Source organism: Rhinolophus hipposideros (genome assembly GCF_964194185.1).
Source record: "Rhinolophus hipposideros genome assembly, chromosome: 6".
NCBI lineage: Eukaryota > Metazoa > Chordata > Mammalia > Chiroptera > Rhinolophidae > Rhinolophus > Rhinolophus hipposideros.
In genome coordinates this window covers 44,064,403-44,078,944 of record NC_138052.1, presented here as the reverse complement: position 1 = coordinate 44,078,944, position 14,542 = coordinate 44,064,403, and the positions used below count along the sequence as shown (strand labels likewise).

Below are 14,542 nucleotides of genomic sequence, written 5' to 3'. Positions count from 1 at the left end.
ATTTTGTCAAGTGCAATAAATTAGCAATACAGAAAACTCAATATTTTTTTTTTTCATTCTATTGATTGGACCTCTATAATGATGAATTATATTATAAAACACAAAGCTACTAATTTCGATGGAGTATGCATTTGCCATGGGGAAAATTTGCTAATGCTACTGTACTAACATATTATTTTTTCAAAAACAAATCTTTGCATTTCAGGTCTGAAGTCTTATGTAGGAATCCTGCTCCATTGCTTGAAAAAACTTACTGGTGTCATTATACTTACTCTGTTTTTTCTGAGCATATTTTCTCTAATTGGGATGGAACTCTTCATGGGCAACCTGAAGCATAAATGTTTAAGATGGCCCCAAGAAAATGAAACTGAAACCCTGCACAACAGAACCGGAAACTCACATTATATTCGAGGTAAGAATCACTTCCCACCAATGTCAAAAAAAATTTAAATTTTTCTTAATGGAAAATCAATCTTCACAGAAATGTTGAACTCTCAACTTTAGAACAAATTCAACTTCAGAACAAACTTCATGTAAATGCTGTAAGTATGCTTAAGGACTAATTTGGATCAGTTTCATATATCAGAATAGCAAAGTTCATATCTTCAGAGAGTTAAATCATGGAAACCTAAGTTTAGAATAGCTAGGTTTTATTTTATAAATAAATAAATACATACATACATACATACATACATACATACATACATACCAGTCTTATTTGCAATTCCATCAGAGTAGAATCCCCATAACACTGCCTTTCTTTAATAAATTTGCTTATTTAAAATATAAATTTAACCCTAGAGGTGGGTGGAGGTAAGAGGCTTGCGACCAAAGCACTTGGTGAAGGTGGGAGTCACTGGAGCAGCAGCCTTCCAGCCTAAGAGATGTGGGAAGGCTGAAGGGGGCATGCAAGAGGCCTGCATCTCCACTGGTGTGAGCTCTGGAGAAGCCACCAGTGTGAGGCGAGGGTTGGGAAACTGAGGCCCAAATCGGGGCAAGGGATCCAAATTCATGCAACAGGCCAGAACTTCCTGGACTCCCACAGCCTCGTGGGCACTTCCTGTGCCTTCCAGAGGGCTTGGAGCTCACAGTGTGAGTGGGGACTGTGGCCTCTGAGCCCAGGCCAGACCAGTGTCTACAGAAATTGCCTGTGGACAAGGATTGTTTTCTCCTAGTGCTAGAGCCACAAAGTCAGGCTTTTGGGGAAATATTATATACTCCTAATTACCAGAGGCATGTACAAGGCCGATAGTCGAGGACGAGAGGTAGGCCCCTCTGAGGGGCCTGTTGAGTGCAGGATCAGGAGTTGGATTGCCTGGATTCATATCCCGGCTCCCCCAATTACAGACTGTGAACTTGGATCTCTCCAAGCCTCACTTCCTCCATCTGTAAAATCGGGGTGTAAAGATCACGTCTTCTAACTCTCACCCCATCCAAGTTCTTGGGTTTTGTGAGGTCAGTAGAATGCTTGGCACTGACTCTGACACATACATAAGCATGAAAACTGTCATTGCAATCACTAATAAACTTCATCCAGGGTGAAACTCACTCAGAAAAGACTCCCCCCCCGCAAAAAGAAAGGACTAAATACAAATAAAATATAAATTTGAGTTCACTCATTAGACATTTTGAGATGACCTTACAAATGAAAAAATGTTCTACGATGTAGAAATTCTTATTCTTGTTGGATTTCAATTATTGCTGTTCATTTTAAATGCTTTGAGATCTACTTTACTAAATAATTAAAATATTTTAGGCTAATAGAAATAATGCCAAATAGATATCACTTAACTCTTATACGTAATTTACATGCCTGATCACATTTTCCATAATCCTGCAGAGAAGATGTGAATAACCCATTACAAACAAGAAAACCAAAGTTCAGAGAAATTCAGTGAATGTCCCAGCGTACTATAACTACTTGGTGGTAAAACTAAGATTTTAACCACACTCTGGCTATAAAATCCATTCTTTTTTCACCAGTCCATACTCTTACTGGATTTTTCTCTCATCTTTAAATTATCAGGTCCTTTGTGGCAGTATTTAGAAAAAATTAAAACAAATTTTTCAGCTAATAAAAATAAAATCTTGCTAAATCTTATGTACTCCTTTATTAATTTTATTTATACTTTGGATTTAATAATTTATAAAACAAATCTTAATAAATTTTATTCTTTGGTTTACCCCATAATATGGTTATGATGTAAGGAATACAAAATCATTAGTATATGAGAATGTGAAATGTTTCCTTATTATATGTGTCTATTTCAAGGTCCCAATTTTAGTGGTGAGGACAACAGGAAATAGATATTAAATCTTAGATTCCAATTGAAATATCCTTTGATTTATTTGACATTGTAACAAAAATATGCTAATTATTTTAAAAATATATATTTGCTACTTCAAAGGTTATTGCTATGAAAACAGCATATAGGTTCCTTTCATCTTTGTTAAAGTATAATATTATAAAAAATCACTTTTCAAAGATTATTACTTTAAAATTGATCCCATTCTAGTCATTCCATTTTCTCAAATAACATATTAGGAATTGCTGAAAACATTATATTTGTATGTCATTGAACCTAATTGCCATGTCATAGTACTTATATTTGGAAGAGTAGTTGGGACTGCCCCGTTTTACTAATGTCAAATTTCATTTGGTTTTTGCCTGCCATTCATAAGGTTTGATTCCTAACTATTTATGATTTAAAAATTCTTCTAAAATTTTTCTGGGTAACAAATTAAAGTGACTATTTGAGATTGGAGTAATTCAATTTTGTATATATAATACATATACAATTTTATGTATATTTGCCTACACACACACACACACACACACACACATACTCAGGACCAATCTCATGGGTTTGATCTCTGTGATTTGAATTTAGAACCTAAAAACCAATGTTCCTAAGCATGCGTGTTGCCAACCTTAATAACTGGTATCTATAAATACACAATTTACATTTTTTTTGACAGCAAATAAGAATACCTGGATAAATTCTCCAGACTATGACCCAGACCTACTTGGGTTGTGCTCCAAATTAGGTGACATCAGGGAAATAACTAGTACTGGATGCTCAATGTAGAAAAATAAGCCTCAAAGTGGGAAGATAATGGAAATTAAACCCAGAGACAGGAAAATCTGGTCTGCTCAGGAAGATCACCAGGAATAAACCCTGGAAGCAAAGATCCTCAGTTTTCAAACAGATTAGTCTTAGGAATCTTTTCTTCAGGGGTCTGGTCATAACCAGCTGCTCAAATGCGTTTTCCTGAACTGATTTTGAAAGGGATTCTCCTCTTTCTATGCTGAGTTTTGTCTCTTTGAGGGCCATGAAGTAGGTGGATTGCCAGAGCACTTTGGCCTGTGCATTAGACATGAGGCCAGCCTCGTAGATTAAAAAGGCCACGGGGAGTAGACTGGGATGGTCATCTTCTGTACAGAGTGAAATTGATTTCAGATAAGCTGGTTGCTCAAAATTTTATATACAATATAATTTCTTTCCTATTTTTCAGAAACACAAAACTTTTATTATTTGGAAGGAGAAAAATATGCTCTCCTTTGTGGCAACAGAACAGATGCTGGGTAAGTGATGTTAATGTTTTCTTCTATGAAGTCATTACCAACAATCAATAGTATTTATTGAATAATTATTGTTTTTACTAATGGATCCCATTTGATTACATTATCTCATTTTATCATCAAAGCCATGCTGAGACGTGCACAGTATGGAATAGTATTAATCGAATTTTACAAAAAGAAAAGAAAAAACCACAATAGACTAGCTAAATGATTTATTCAAGGTCAAGAAGTTATTAAATGGCAGAGCTGTGACCTAAACAAGGATCTGATTTTTTTGTTTGAGTGTGCCCCAGAGCTAGTGGAAATTATCAAAAAAGACAATATAATCTTTTCTTTGTCCAGAAGCCTATGAAGAAGAGAAATGTTAAAGGTATGCTGTTATTTCACTTATTTTGTGGCTTGTATATATTTTATGACTATAATTTACATTAATAAAAAAAACCTATTGTTCTTAAAAAGTATTCATAAGCAATTCTTCAGTGAGATGACAAAACTCTCATGTCTTCCGGTCCTATAATTTCAGATGAGGAAATAAGGAAGTAGAAATAGATTGCTTCTAGTCAGTGCTATGACTCATGCAATGCCTTATGCTGCTTTCCTCAGCTGGGACGACTTGATGCTCATCTCTGTGGGCTCAACTTTTGAGGCTTCTGGAGCCCAGATTGAAAAAAGGCACATGGTAGGGAGAAGCATGAGTTACACAGTTTAGTTATCAGTTGATTTAGATATTTTCTCACTTGCTAAAAGAGTTGAGCTTCTGTTCTATGATCAAGTCCAAATTGTGAACCCATTCCGTTGTATCTTTCCTATACCATTCCAGCTAACCCTTCTTATGGACATTCCAAACTCATATTAAAGATATCTGGTCATCAATAGTCAGAATCACAATGATATATTTTAAGACCAGAAGAGAGTCATGCAGTGTTTCACCTATAGCCATCATACTTTGCTGCATGGTAAACTATCCTAAAAGTTAGTGCCTTAAGGAAAGAACAAAAATTCATTTGTTATGATTATGTGGGTCAGCAATTTAGCAAGCCTCAATGCACAATTAGTTTTTGAACCTCTGTTTATATCAAATGTGTTAACCATTAACAATTGTCCAAAACAAGTCACATGGCCAACGCCAAAATAATGTGGGCGAGAACTACGTAAGCACGTGGATAGTGGGAAGCATTTTTTATTGGCCACTACTTTAATAATCAACCACAGCACAAAGCTCCCAGTAGATAAAAGTATGAAGACTCCAGGAAAAGAAATGAAATAAATATTGACTCTGATTTTTCCACCAATTTGCAAGTACTGCTTATAACTATTGATGTGATAAATGCTTTCCCACCCTTAAATAATAGGATCTAAGGATTTGAGGTGAGATCATTTAGAAAATGAAACCCTCAACTATTACAATTTTATTTTTATCAGTGTTATGTTCTGTCAGTTATACTTTCGCTTTGATATTGGGCATTAAAGAAATCTTTAACAAGGGCTTGGCAAAAACCATTTGGTAGGCCCTTTTTTCAGCCTAATTAACACTGTTCACTTATTAAAACTTAAAATCTAACACATTTGCAGGTTTTTCACTGGAAATTGTTTGGGGTAAAAAGACTCCTGGTGGAAGAGGGTGCCCTTTATTATATATGGATAGATGTTCTGTATTTATGATTTGGCCATAATCTGAAAAACACCTAAGAGTAAGCAGTTTTTCTATTATTTGTCTTTTTTAGTCAGTGTCCCGAAGGATATGTATGTGTAAAAGCTGGTGTAAATCCTGATGATGGCTACACAAATTTTGACAATTTTGGCTGGGCCTTATTAGCCCTATTCCGGTTAATGGCGCAGGATTACCCTGAAGCACTTTATCATCAGGTAAGAACAAAGAGAATCTGCTGCGCATTTAAGAATGGTACCAGGCTCCACGCTCCTCCCTTCCAAAATGATGGTGGAATGTAACATAGTTTATTAAATTTTTATGTGGAGAAAAATGTGAAGACAGAAGGAAAGAGAACTAGAATTATTAAATGTCAAACTATATCCTAACACTGTGCCAAAGACTGTGCTCGTATGTACGATATCTCATTTATCTTTAACAGAATCCTATATAGTCAGTATGTGTTTGTATATGTATATGTCTTTGTATATGTATATGTATATATGCTTTTTATATGGAGATCAGAGTGGTTGGGTAACTTCCCCAAAGTTACATGTATGTGCCAGATCACTGTCTTGCTCTGTGATATCATACATTTGATATTAAGAACATTTCTGGGTTTCAATTCTTTAGTCAAGAATTTGAACCTATGAGATTACCAAGTATTAAACAATTATTTATTGAATACCAATAATGTGCTATTTCTTTTCAATTCCTCTATTTCTTTCCATTCCTCTTTATTATTCAATCATGTTTCAGTTCTAACAGAAGGCTTCCTGTTACGAGACTTGAAATCTAAATTCTGAGTCTGTCTTCATAATTGATGTTTTATATACAATAGTTTCTCAGAAGATATAATATTCATTAAAATGGAGATTCAGTTTTTCTTTTAAGAGAAGTTTCATCACAGTAGAATAGGCAATGCTATTTTAGCAGCATAGCTAATATCAAAGGATATTAGATAAAATAAATAAATTACTTTAACTTCCAAATGTATTTACAGTTGAAGGAGAGTGCTTTTTTTAATCACATACACCAACCCCCTTAATTTTATGATTTGATAAATAAATTATGGTGTGTGTGTGTGTACAGGTCATTAATGATAGGATAACGTAATATATTTTTGGCACAAAGGTTCATGACATGTTATTAAATAAAAATTAAGTAAACCAAACATTGATCTAGTATAATTATATTTCTAGTTAAAGAATTACATTCAAATATTGCAAGTGATATTTTTTTCTTTATGAAAACTATGTTTTTCTAATTTGTAAGTTTAGTATTTATATTGTTATTTCCAAAAGTTTTTGACAAGTATCAATGACTCCTCCAAAATACCAGGAACTTCTTATTTTTAAAATAATCTCATCATGTTATCATCCTTCTAAAATCCTTCAGTGGTTTCCAAATGCCTATGGGATGAAATTCAAAGTCCATACCCATGGTACTTGGTGCCCATCACGATCTAATCTGGGTATACTTCTCCAGATTTATTTCCTAACAATATCCCAATATGTACGCTCTGTTTTATTTGAGTATAAAAAGAAGCTTGTTGTTTCCTAGGTGAGTTTATCCCATAATTTCTTGTTTCAATCTAGGTTGTACTCTGCCTGAATTCAAGTTTCTTTCTGTCTTGGGTTTCATGCTCGAATTCATGCCTCAAAGATTCCTTCTTTGAGCTTTTCCCTAAGCCCTACTTTCAGAGTTAGGCATATCCTATAACAGAATTCCACAGAATGCTATAATTGCCTCTGATAGTGGTTATTATAATTGTTTGTTCAGTTCTTCTTTCCACTAGGAGATATACTACCTAAGAAGATGTATTTTGTGTTATTTTAATTTTTGTGTTCTCAGCATCTAATACATAGAAATGCTTAATGAAGTTTTAATAAACAAAAAATATAACTGAATATTTATGGTTGTCACTTTATATAATAATGTCTTGCTTTTTTACAGCCCTTAAAGTGTGTTAGCTAATTTTGTTCTTAGTATTGGTTTAAAGGAAATTCCTTCCCACTACCACTGAAATGAAAAATCAGTTTGGGGATGGATTCCACATAGTACCTTCATCATTATCACATTCTAAGTTTTATTGACTAGTGTAGATAAAGTTTTCTTTGATTTGGACTGGACTTTTACTCTGAGCATTGCCCTAAACTGAACTGAGTATGACTAGGAAAATTCAGTGATTATTCCCAAAGAGAACAGCTCGTGCTTTAGAGAATATTATTCTCCATTCATTCAACAAATAAGTATTTCATCCATGTACTCTTTGACACGCCATGGGTACAAAAATGAGCAAAACAAAGTGTCAATGTTCATGGAATGGAGTTATATTTAACAATAGTTAATGTTTATTGCATATTTGCCATGGGCTAAGATCTTTGCATGCATAGTTTCATTTGATTTTCATAACAAAACTAGTTGCTCCAATTTCATACTAAAATCTATTAGAACTAGAATTTGTACACTTTTTCATCCTAATAAGATTGCATTCTTTTATCCTCCACCAACTTCATATAGTGAAAAGAGCAAAAATTTTGGATTTAGGTATCCCCTGTAGTTGTGAGATCTTTGGCAAGTCATTTTGCCTATCGATTTTCATCTCTCTTCTGCACTTTGGAAATAATAGTAAATATCACATAAATGTGTTGCACAAAATTAATAAGATGATAAATATAAATTACTTATTAATGTTTATGGCCTACAGTACACTCCATAATATCTATTATTGACTCCTGAATATACTACTATAAATGCTCAGTGGGAAAATTACATACTTAACCAAATCCTAAATAGCTGACTCACTGGGATAATAAGGTTTATTTAAAACACTTTTAAAGACAAGTATACTATAGAGTAATAAAAATTATTTCTGATTGAAAAGAACTTCCTATGAATCCATAATCATTCTTAACTCTGTTGTATCAGCACAATATTTCTGTAAATAATATTTATTGATTCAAATGGATGCTGAAAAATAAAAACTATTCCCATTTTCTTTTTGAATTTTGTTCATGTACTTTTAATCAATGAGGATAAGTCATTGGACTATATTTTGGATTTGTAATGTATACATATAATTTCCTAAGTTTTTAAATTTCCTGATATATCTTAGGTAATTATTAAGAAATAAAAGCTAGTCAATTCTCACTTTGGAAATCTAAAATTTTGTATTTTCTATCTAAAAATGAAATCATATAATTGAATTATATGACTTTCCCTTGTGATTCATCCAAAGCTTTTCCACCAAAGCAGGTATTCTGACAGATGCAGAAATAATTCTGTACCCACCCTTTTGAATACCTTATTTTGTACCTGTACTATTTCCATACATTAATGATCGGAAGAAAGTAATCTCTGAACATTCATTTTCTGACTTTATTAAATTTCATATATTTAAAGATTCTACTGCAAAGAAAGTAATCTTCCATAATCAGATTGTTCAGCTTTCTTTATTGAAAGATGACAATTTTTTTCAAAGTGTTTTCTCTATTTTATGAAGACATAAAAGTAAAATGCTCACCCTAAATTACTCAATTCTTCCTTTGGTTTTGTACCATATATTTTATACCATATATATATATATATGTATATACACACACACACACACATATATATGTATATATACATATATACATGCATACATATGTGTATATATGTACATACGTATATATGTACATATATGTACATATATACGTAAATATATACACATGTGTATATATGTATATGTAAAGTCTTAAGTTGAAGAACATTTTACTTATTTCTCCAGGTATGAGTACTTAAACTGTCTTGTGATTACATTCCACTTATAACTTTATTTTAAAACAGGAGGTTACAGGAAAACAAATAACATTTCCCTCCTTTGTCCTGTTTTTCACTTCTTCTTAGATCCTTTATGCTTCTGGGAAGGTCTACATGATATATTTTATCCTAATAAGTTTTTGGTTTGCCTTTTATATGGCAAGTTTGTTCTTGGGCATTCTTGCTATGTCCTATGAAGAAGAAAAGCGGGCAGCAGCTGAGAAAGCTCAGAAGACTGATCCGAAATTTCAGGACACTTTAGAAGAACTTCAAGAAGGAAACAAAGCAGTTGAGGTATACATTTGTAAACATGCTTCTTAGAATGACAGAGTTTGAGTTCTCTTCTCACGGTCTTAGAGCACATTGCCTTCTACTAGAGGCTCACTATCTGCTTGTGGTACATGATAAGAAGATCAAAAGTGATTTTGATAAGAGAGCTCACTTTTGCTACATAACGTTCCTTCCTGAGTGCACTGTGGTAAGAATGGCTAACATCTTTAAAGATTTCTTTAATACATATATTTTTTGTTCCAAAATGTGTATTACTACTGCTGTTAAACTATGAATATATATATATATATACACGTGTATATATATGTATATATATACACATATATATATTCATATACATACGTATATATATATGTGATATATATATATATATATATATATATATATATATTTGAACTTGACTTCTCCCAAGTGTAGTTTATTAATTCAAACTTGCTTCAGATAGCACATCTGAATTAACTACAAAATTTTGGTGTTCAACTGAAAAGTGCTAGTGCCTTCCATAATTTAGAAATCATGAAGTACCTAATGCAAGGATAAAGTACAGTATTGAAGTTGTAAAAAGAGAAAAAAATTACTTTATTGGCTTTCTAGTTTCTTCAAGAGGAAATGCACTGGGCATGATGATGTTAGAAATTATTTTATCCGTAGAATAATTAAACCCATGATTAGTAAAACTTCATGAGGGTTTACACTCATTTTCAATTATTTTAGTGTTGTGTTTTAATATATTTTCGGATTTTAAGTTTCATAGCAAAAGATTTGGTCTATGAACCTAAAAGTATTCACAGAAATAACATTAACAAAGTCATAGGAAATTGTTTTTTAAACTCTTAATTGTGCTGTAATTGTGCTAAAAGGAAGAAAAGGACCCAGGAAAGTAACTAGAAGTAGCTTCTTTATATTCCATAGGACCTGGCAATCTCACACCTCTTCCTTCGTTTGGAGAGGAATAGATTTAGCCCAGTCTCCTAATACTCCTACCAGGAGCTGTTGAGGTATGCGGTGGGCAGAAGCCAAGCAACCTGGGATGGGACACAGCTTTTGCTTCTTCCAGGTGTTGCTCTTTTCGCCCTGTTGTGAGGAGACCTTCTGCTGGGATCTTGTTTGAAGGAGTGAGTGCTGTGCCCAAAGTGTCCATAGTCAAGTCAAGTGCTCCCACCCGACTGGCCTGCTTACAGGGCCCTCACTTGGGGAAAGAGAGCCATGTTCTACCTCCTTTTGATCTCTCTGGATTTGTTACTATTTTTCACCTTAATACCTGCTAATGAAGATTGTCTATACTGGGGGGAAAAAAAACCTAACTTCACTTTATGTTAAATGGACAAAGGACAGGTTGAGGGAACACATAAAGCATAGAAAGTAGCTATACCAAGGACCCTCTCATTTGAGGAGGGTAAAAAGAGATGGGGAAAGGTAAATGGACAAGATACACTATGGCACTAAGTGAAATGTACAGTGAAGCTGGCTAAGAGGTTCATTAATGCCAAAGGACCCTTCTAGGTCAAAAAGGGGAAAACGTTAACTTGCCTACCTATGTAACTGTTTTATTAAACCATTTTCAATGAAGAAGCTCTAAGAAAGTCATTGTACTAAAAAGTGGGGCCTGAACAACACGATGTCAAATCATACCAAATGACGAGTTATCGATAGATACTTCTGTCTACGTGGTCCATAACATGCATACCATTGAAACAGGAAGCAATTATAAACTGTATGAAGAAAGCATGTATAAAAAGAGGCTCTTGATTATAGCCATTATATCACCCATGAGGAAGTCAGAGAACAAATTACAAAAACTTTCTGTCTCTTGAAATGAGTCTAGGGTGCTTCAGATTGAATGATTATGGTCTGAATGATATGTTGAATGTGTAATTTGTTTTGAAGTGTCATTTCAAATGTCAAGGGCTACACACAAATGTATCCAAGAGCACAATGCTTGCCTTATCCCAGGATGAGATGCCCTATTAACTCCGCTTAAGAATTTGAATTTTTTCCCAACCTCCCAATATCTCCATTCATTTGGCTGCTCTGGATCACAAAAAGCCTTTCTGATTTTAATTAACATCTTTCGATTACAAAGGATTTATTTTCTTGGAAGAGTACTAGAACATTTTGTCATACAAAGATTTTCTGGGAAGTGAGAGTGAAAACCACTTTCACAAGATTTCTTGTTTTATTTATACATAAGAAAACACTGGAGCGAGACCTTGAAACAAGCTGAGGTCCCTTTAGGTGACCCATCTAAGTGAAGACTCGTCAGATTCTAATGCCAATGTTGGTATTCCCAGAAGAGTGCTTAGATGCTTCATATTCTCACATTATAGGGAAGCAATGGATCGTATTGGCTAAAAGCAGTTTTGTAGTCAGATACAGACTTGAGCTACTTCATGGATGTATGATATTTGCCAATTCTGTTAACCTTTATAAACTTCAGCTTCTTCATCTGTAATATGTAAATTACTATAGTATCTGTCTCATAGGTAGTTGTAAGATTCAAGTGAAATAAATTCATGTTAAGAACTTGGCACTTCTTAGAATATATTAAGCAACTGACAAATGTCAATGGCTAGTTGTAGGGAACACAAGAAGTAAAACACAAGAAAGCACAACCATCTATATGGAGAATACTTCAGAAACAAAATTCTTAAGTCTTTGACAAATTCGTCTCGTCTTTTTAGGGGAAAAACAACAACAATAATAATAATAATAAAATAGATAATGCTTATTGAGCATCAACTATGTACCAGACACATATGTGCCTTCATGAATTTTCAAATTTAATCCTCACTGAGTTCCAGTTGCAAAGTTTTGTCTACATTTATTGGTATTAGATTTGTCAACACTGAAGAAGAGAATCTAGTGTTAACCACTTTGTTTCAATGCTGAAACAATATTATTCCATCAATTACAAAGTTTTCAAGTGAAACTTTTCTATGAATTGTCAGTTACAGGCAAAACCTCAGAAACAGAATAAGATATATACAACTTTAGGATTACAAATATTTTCAAATTATTTCCACATCTACACAGACATTCCTATAGCGCATCTGTCTAATAAAACATTATTGACAATCTATAATATGCTAGGCATTGTACTATGCACTGAAGATAAAAAATATTTTAATAAATATAAATATAGTGTCTATCTTCATGAAGCTAATAGTCTAAGGAGGAGACAAACTATACAATTATCATAAATACAAAATTGTAATTCTAGTACCACTAGACATTGTGTGTCCCCCTATGTTATGAAATAGAAAACATAAAACACTACATACAATATGTCCTTTCCAAAATCTGAGTTAAGTCTAATAAGTCTCTAGATCTGTTTTTTTTTTTTTTTTAGAGACTATAGGAGAGAGAAAAACAGATTAAATTACACTAAATGGAAACAATCTGTCAAAGAATGTGGAAAATACTACAGCATAAGTGACCTATCGCCAACAAATAAATCACATAGGAAAAAAAAATAAAACCACAAGATAATCTGTGGACCTGCCAACTAAATACAATATGGACTTGTTTGTATTTGTTTTTAAAAGATTTTTATTAAAATATAGCTAACATAAAATATCTTAGTTTCAGGTGTACACAATAGTTATTCAACATTGTAAACCTAAAGGAGTGATCACCATGATAAATCCAGCAACCATCTGACACTGTCCATGCAATCACAATATTATGGACTGTATTCCCTACCCTGTACATTACATTTTTGTGACTTATTTTTTTCATACGTGAAAATTTGAACCTCTTTTTCCCTTCACCTTTTTCTCCCCTTTTTCAAGTTTGCAATTGACATTCCATATTATATTAATTTCAGGTTCACAGCATAGTTGTTAGATATTTATATAATTTAAGAAGTGATCCCCCTCTCTGTTCTAGCACCCACCAAGCAGTATATATAGTTATTGCGGTATTATTGACTATATTCCTTATGCTATGCCCTCCATCCCCAGCTGAGATAGCCCTCCCAATTTTTAACAGTCACACCCAGGTGTGGGATCAGCCTGTTCCACCTCTCTGCCCCTCCTATTAGTCTTGATGTGGCTTCTTCTGTATGTCCTTAATTGTAGGGCTTTGGTCAGCTAGACTTCGGGCAATTCTCAATGATGGTTGTTCTGTAGTTTAGTTACAATTTTGATATGGTCTTGAGAGTAGGAAAGCACAACATTTACCTAATCTAGCACCTTGAGTGGAAATTCTCAGTTTTTGATCTTGTTTGTATTTTGATTGGTACAAGTCAACTATAATAGAATGTTTCTGAGCAATGAAAGAAAATTGAGCATGGTTTGGGTATCTGATAATATTAAGGAATTACTAATTGTTCTGATAATGATAACGGTGTTGTGATTATGTTTTTTAAAAGCTTATTCTGATATTACATAACATCTGAAATTTGATTTAAAATCTATCAAAAAATCGGATGAGCAACACATGAAAAATGAAGAATATAGTATTATATTAATTGTTGAAGCTGAATGTTGGATTCATCATAGTGCACTGTATTACTCTCTACTAAAAAACAAATAAAACAAAACAAAAACTGTAGTAAGTGCTATAAAAGAAAGAAATATGATGCTTTAAGAACCTATAATAAAGGCTATCTCTGAGTCTGAAAAGATTTTCATCTGTGAAATGACACTTGAGCTGAGATCTAAGGAATGAATTCATGCCATATAGGTGAAGGAACCAGGGTAAGCCAGAGGATTAAAAAGACCAGTGTGGCTGCAGTCTAGAAAGGTCTGAGTCCAAAATGAGCACTTCAGATATTCATTGCTAAATGCTAGAAATTGACTGGGTTCTTCCTTATTCGTTCCTCCCTCCAGCGAAAATTTAAACCAGTTGTGAGAAGAAGCCTAGTGCCTTTTTCCAGTCTTGTTTTAACATTGAATTGTTTGAAATTCATATATATTCCCTTACTAGCTCTCAAACTTCCAAAAAGGAGAATTAGTGAGTTCTGATCCTCTCAATTTGTATTGTAAATAGCTATATCCTCAAGAGTTGGCCCACTTGTGGGCATTCGTGCAATATTTTTGAGAAGCTCAATCAGGGTGAATATATTACTAGAATGAAACATGGTTTGTTCATTTTATATTCTAAAGTATGTCCATTGTTCAAGCCAAATTAGAAGAGAATTGAGCACTGACTATGTCAACAATAACATTATGACTCTCCGCACTCCATCCCCCATCCGCCACACACATAATTGT

General features: G+C 33.6%; 1 protein-coding gene across 1 annotated transcript in view; it reads left to right on the top strand.

Moving 5' to 3' along the window:
• Nucleotides 1-14,542, top strand: part of SCN7A (sodium voltage-gated channel alpha subunit 7) — an 81,562-nt gene that overhangs the window by 30,673 nt on the left and 36,347 nt on the right. Inside the window, exons 7-10 of the mRNA XM_081051447.1 lie at nt 206-412; nt 3,517-3,586; nt 5,308-5,449; nt 9,123-9,329. Coding sequence (XP_080907573.1) covers nt 206-412; nt 3,517-3,586; nt 5,308-5,449; nt 9,123-9,329 — 626 coding nt within the window. The remainder of the gene's footprint in view (nt 1-205; nt 413-3,516; nt 3,587-5,307; nt 5,450-9,122; nt 9,330-14,542) is intronic.